Below are 6,261 nucleotides of genomic sequence, written 5' to 3'. Positions count from 1 at the left end.
ATAGAGACATACAAGATGATCAGAGGATTAGATAGGGTGGACAGTGGGAGCCTTTTTCCTCGGATGGTGATGGCTAGCACGAGGGGACATAGCTTTAAATTGAGGGGTGATAGATATAGGACAGATGTCAGAGGTAGGTTCTTTACTCAGAGAGTAGTAAGGGCGTGGAATGCCCTGCCTGCAAAAATAGTAGACTCGCCCACTTTAAGGGCATTTAAATGGTCATTGGATAAACATATGGATGATAATGGAATAGTTTAGGTTAGATGGGCTTCAGATTGGTTTCACAGGTCGGCGCAACATCGAGGGCCGAAGGGCCTGTACTGCGCTGTAATGTTCTATGTTCTATGTTCTATGTTCTAAAACATGCTAAATGTGACTCTGATTTGTTAAAAGATATCATGAGGGTGCATGCTCATGTTGTGGTACTTTACAGACTACTGCAAGCGGCTGGAAAAGGACACACAGTTTCTAACGAATGAAGGGACGCTCAATGAAAAACTGGTGGACAGAATAGTTCTTCATCTGTATAGAATCTATCCCCAAATTCTGAATAATACAGAAGCTGAAATGGTAGGACAATGTATATGTTACTGTACTGCATGCTATATCATCCAAGTTTATAGCCCTCTAAATCATTTTGTTGTCCTCTGGTGAAAGTATGTTTCTGTTCAGTAATTGTTTAAAGTACAGTGGTATTTCAGTGGTACAGTTCATCACTGTGCTAACCAATTGCAGAAGTTTGCAGGAAAAGTAATATGTCCAACCCACAATAACTCTTATATTGTTAGGGGTGGCAACGCATGGAGGTAAAAGCGGAAGGTAAATTAACAGCGCACTTTTTCTTACCAACTTCTGGCTAATTTCAGATAACTTTGTAGTGGAGAGGGAGAGGCTTGGGAATAGTACATGGTGTGAGGAAATGGAGAGGGGATAGTATGTTACAATGGGAGGCCGTTTGGTCTGTAATGCATATAATTGTACTGGTGTTCACATCTAACACCAAAATTGGAATTACCTAATCAAGTTCATCACTCGTACCTTTTGCTATAACCTTTTATGTATGTGAGTTCTCAAATGCATATCTCATTCTCTTTAACTGATGGTCCATGTATCAGTTTCCTTCTGTAGTGAAACATTCTGTGCTTGAATAACTGTGCAAAGAATTCTTCCAATTCTCGTTGGTTCAGCATTATCCAAGAGCAATGACTGTTTATTCAGTCGTTGAGAATGGTTGGGATACACAAAATGCTGGAAACATTCAGTATGTGAGTCACCATTTGAGGACAGAACAAATTGTTTTGGTGTTTTGAAACCAGGTTTTTAAGTTGGAAAACATTCACCTGTTCTCTCTACAAATATTGTCTGACCTGCTAAATGTTTCTATTTCGTTTGAGCTCGCAGTCATTTGATTTTCAATTTACTGTTGTTATGTGTGTAGAGCTTCTTTAAATATATGAAAAGTGAGAGAGAGGCTAAAGTTAACAAGGCCACTTAAAAAATAATAATGAGGAACCAGGAAATGGCATAGGAGGATGGTAAGTACTTTGCATCAGTCTTCCTAGCAGAAGACATTACAAGCTTTCCAAAAATTCTAAATAACCAAGGGACAAAATGAGGAGAATAAAAATGTGATAATAATTACAACAGGAAAAAATACTAGGGAAACTAATGAGGCTGAAGACTAGCTTGACCATTGAAACTGATCGGATGCATCCAAGGACATTTTAAAAAATAGCTGTGGAGATAGTGGTTGCACTGGTAGTAATCTTCCAAGAATTCTTAGATCCTGGAAAAGGATTGGAAAACTACAAATGTAACACCGTTAATTAAATAGGGAAGGACACAGAAACATGTAACTATAGGCAAGTTAGCTTAACATCTGTTAATGGAGAAAGACTGCAGAAAGCTACAACAGAAGGATTTGGGAATCCTCATGCACAATCACAAAAGGCTGGCATCTAAATTCAGCAGATAATAGGGAAGGCATATGGACTCTTGACCTTTATTTCAAAGGGAATGGAATATAAAAATAAGGAGGTTTTACTAAAATTACACAAGGTACTAGTCAGACCACAGCTGGAATATGTGAACAGATTTGGGCTCCTTACCTATGAAAAGATATACCGGCATTGGAAGCAGTCCAAACAAGATTCGCTAGGTTGATCCTGGATATGGAAGGCCTGCCTCATGAGGAAAGGTGAGTATTTTGACCCATACACATTGGGGTTTTGAAGAATAAGAGGCGACATTACTGAAACATACACAATTCTTAGTGGATGTAGCAGGTTAGATGCAGTAAAATAGTTTCCCTCATGGGAGAGTGTAGAACCAAAGACATAATCTCAGAGTAAGGGGTCATTCATTTAAATCAGAAATGAGGAGGAATTTCTTTTCTCAAAAGATAGTGAATATGTGGCATTCCTTACTACAGAGGGCTGTCGAGGCTGGGTTATTCAGTATATTCAAGGCTGAGATGGACAGATTTTTAATCAATAAGGGAATCAACGGTTACAGGGAAAAGGCAGGGAAGTAGAGTTGAGGATTATCAGATCAGCCATGACCTCGTTGAATGGCAGAGAGGACTCAATGGGCTGAATGGCCTGTTACTGCGCCTATGGCTTGTGACCTTATGGTCTCATAGATTAAGTGATTTTCTTTGTATCCATCTTTGTGGATTTTCAGTTTGCAGACATTAAGTCTGGGTGACGATTATGCCTTAATTTCTGTAGGGGGAGGCGATGGCCTAGTGGTGTTATCACTGGACTGTTAATACAGAGACCCAGAAAATGTTCTGGGGACCTGGGTTCGAATCCTGCTGCAGCAGATGGTGGAATTTGAATTCAATAAATGTCTGGAATTAAGAGTCTAACGATGATTATAAATTCATTGCCGATTGCCAATTGTCGGGGGAGGAAAAAAACCATCTGATTCTCCAATGTCCTTTTGGGAAAGGAAAATGCCATTCTTACCTGGTCTGGCCTACATATGACTCCAGACCCACAGCAGTGTGGTTGACTCTTAACTGCCCTCTGGGCAATTAGGGATGGGCAATAAATGCTGCCTTGCCAGCGACACCCACATCCCGTGAACGAATAAAGAACAAAATGTCATTCCCAGACATGAATCAGTCCCCATCTGAAGAAAAAACACAATCAAAGGTCACCTGTCCTCCTGGCAAGGTAAATCGTCCATTCCATCCTGATTTTTAGAAATAATATGTCTTTTTCATAAACACATATGCAGAAATCATGGGCATAATAGTACAAGAAATAGCTTTTCAGTAGTTTTAAATCAGATTGTCTGCCAAAGAATATATAAAGTGGTGACAGCTGCTTAGTTAGAGTTCTGTTCAGTGTTAAGCATAACCTCTGTTTTCTTTCAGGTGATAATGGTGCATTACAGTTCACAGCAGAGGTCTGAGTCACTGTGGTAGCCATCACATTTGGATGTACATTATAGTCTGGGGCTTATGCACCAACAGATGATTGACGAGGCTCTCTGCCTGCAATTGGCTGTAGGTTGATACCACCTGTTTAGCTAAGTTAGAAATATGTATTCCCCAAACAATCACTTCTGGGTTAGGACACAAACTATGAGGTTTCATAAGCAAATTACTTAACAATGTGTTGGAAGTTCAGACTGTATTGTAACATAGGTTATGTAGCATACAGCAATGTCTCTCAAACAGCTTTTGTGTCGCCACAGTCTTACCAGACCATAGGACTGCTCTCTCATTAGAGAGAGATGACTGGTGATGACTTAACCTGATGGCCACCATACCTCAGGTTAGGGGAGAGGTTGAGAAGGACAGTCCTTCATAGTAACCTTATCAGTGATGGGAATTGAACCCACAGTTGGCATCACACTGCTTTGCAAACCAATCTCCACAAACAGTAATATGGTAAAGACCACATATCATTTCTTAGGTATTAGTAAGGGGTAGATATTGGCCAGAACACCAGAGAGAACTCCACAGTTTTTCCTTGTGTAGCATTATAGTAGGTAAAATAGCATATTTGTTTAACGCTGTATTGAAATATCTAACCACTTCCAACACAGCAGTTCATTGACATTGCACAAGAGTATCAGCCAAGATATATGCCCAAGTCCTTGGGGTAGGATTTGAACCTCTGACTCAGAGTGAGAATGCTACTCACTAAGTCAAGGTTAATGCAATCAGAATAAATGATCTGATGTCAAACAAAGATAAATTATTCCTTATCCTGATATGCTTCCCCGTTGGCAACATTCATACTAAAGCTTGCATTGTTTTCAACAGTTCAGAAATATAAATACTCCACTGTGTGTAAGAATATCTGAGCTCCTCCTTCATCTGCAGAGCAAAAGCAACAGAGCATGTAAGGAATTTTACAATGCTTTGGAGATAAATGATGCGCACATCTACAAAAACCTACCAAGCAAATCCCTGGCCAGTAAGTTTGCAATTTCATACAAGCATTAATTAGTGTGTTTTATTTGTCTTACTGGATTTGCCTTTTTTATCCTCTGTAGAAACCTAACATTTAAAATTGGATTCAATATTCATATTATTATCTAAAAGAATGAGATAGCTATACTTCTTGATTTAAAACCTTTACTGAAACAATTGACTAAAAGCAGTACTGACTAAACACTATTTCATTTTCGTAAGCACCTTATACTTCATAATTCAGAAAGAAATGTTACTCATTTATGCTAAACATACAGCACAATCTCCACTATGTAACAATCCTTATAGCAAATAGACCATTGTTGCCCCCAGCTTCCAACGGGTTTCCATAACATGCATTGCTGAATATAGTCTTTGAGTTACTGTGTTTTCAAACATTTCCCTCAGTTTTCAGATTTTTATACACCCATCACCAGCAACAAAGCCTGTTCCAAAGATTATTCTTTATCTCCCCTGCTCCCCCCCAGGATGAATCACCTGGTATCTGTCGAAGGCTGCTGAGTGTGTACTTTGACTAAAGATGATCTCCCTCCTGCATCTTCTTGTGATAACTCACATACTCCAACAAGATATATTATTTCTCTGCTATTTACACAACACTGCTGTGTCTGGCTGTAATGTTCATTAATTAGATGGGAAACCTACAACCTGATCTCAAAAATGACTGCTTCTGCCTTCTCTCTCGGCATTGTGAAACATATTAATCTTGCATCCAGACAGAAGTGCTAATCATCTATCCTTATACCAGAATCCCTTTCATTTTAGAATGTAAATGTAAGCCTGTGGCACAATTGTTTACCATCCGATGCCAAGAATACCTTTCTGGGACCTTGGAGACTCAAAGTCAGACAGCTGCTATTGTCTACTATGCATGCACACCATACACCTTCTTCTCAGTAAAACAATTTCAGCCTACCTTAATCTCTAACAGTCAAACCACCCAAACCATCATCTCCCAAACCATCCACAACTTCATCACCTCAGGTGACCTCCCACCCACGGCCTTCAACCTCATCGTTCCCCAACCTCGCACTGCCCGCTTCTATCTCCTTCCCAAAATCCACAAACCTGGATGCCCTGGTCGACCCATTGTCTCCGCCTGCTCCTGCCTCACCGAACTGATCTCCAACTATCTAGACTCCATTTTCTCCCCCTTGGTCCAGGAACTCCCTACCTATGTCCGTGACACCATCCACGCCCTCCACCTCCTCCAGAACTTCCAATTCCCCGGTCCCCAACACCTCATCTTTACCATGGACGTCCAGTCCCTCTACACCTGCATTCCCCATGCAGATGGCCTTAAGGCCCTCCGCTTCTTCCTGTCCCGCGGGCCCGACCAGTCCCCCTCCACTGATACCCTCATCCGCTTAGCCGAACTCGTCCTCACACTCAACAACTTCTCTTTCAATTCCTCCCACTTCCTACAGACAAAGGGGGTAGCCATGGGTACCCGCATGGGCCCAAGCTACGCCTGCCTCTTTGTAGGTTACGTGGAACAATCCCTCTTCCGTACCTACACCGGCCCTAAACCCCACCTCTTCCTCCGTTACATTGATGACTGTATCGGCGCCGCCTCGTGCTCCCACGAGGAGCTCGAACAGTTCATACACTTCACTAACACCTTCCACCCCAACCTTAAGTTTACCTGGACCATCTCTAACACCTCTCTCCCCTTCCTGGACACCTCTGTCTCCATATCGGGCAACCACCTAGAAACCGATATTCATTTCAAGCCCACCGACTCCCACAGCTACCTAGAATACTCCTCCTCCCACCCACCTTCCTGCAAAAATGCTATCCCCTATTCC

At 41.5% G+C, this 6,261-nt stretch overlaps 1 protein-coding gene across 1 annotated transcript in view; it reads left to right on the top strand.

Moving 5' to 3' along the window:
- card19 (caspase recruitment domain family, member 19) overlaps window positions 1-6,261 on the top strand; it is a 54,104-nt gene that overhangs the window by 8,438 nt on the left and 39,405 nt on the right. Inside the window, exons 2-3 of the mRNA XM_048606722.1 lie at window positions 437-573; window positions 4,283-4,436. Of these exons, the coding sequence (XP_048462679.1) occupies window positions 437-573; window positions 4,283-4,436 (291 nt within the window). The remainder of the gene's footprint in view (window positions 1-436; window positions 574-4,282; window positions 4,437-6,261) is intronic.

Source organism: Rhincodon typus, chromosome 16 (assembly GCF_021869965.1).
Source record: "Rhincodon typus isolate 14 chromosome 16, sRhiTyp1.1, whole genome shotgun sequence".
NCBI classification, from domain to species: domain Eukaryota; kingdom Metazoa; phylum Chordata; class Chondrichthyes; order Orectolobiformes; family Rhincodontidae; genus Rhincodon; species Rhincodon typus.
This window is presented reverse-complemented; position numbering and strand designations above follow the sequence as displayed.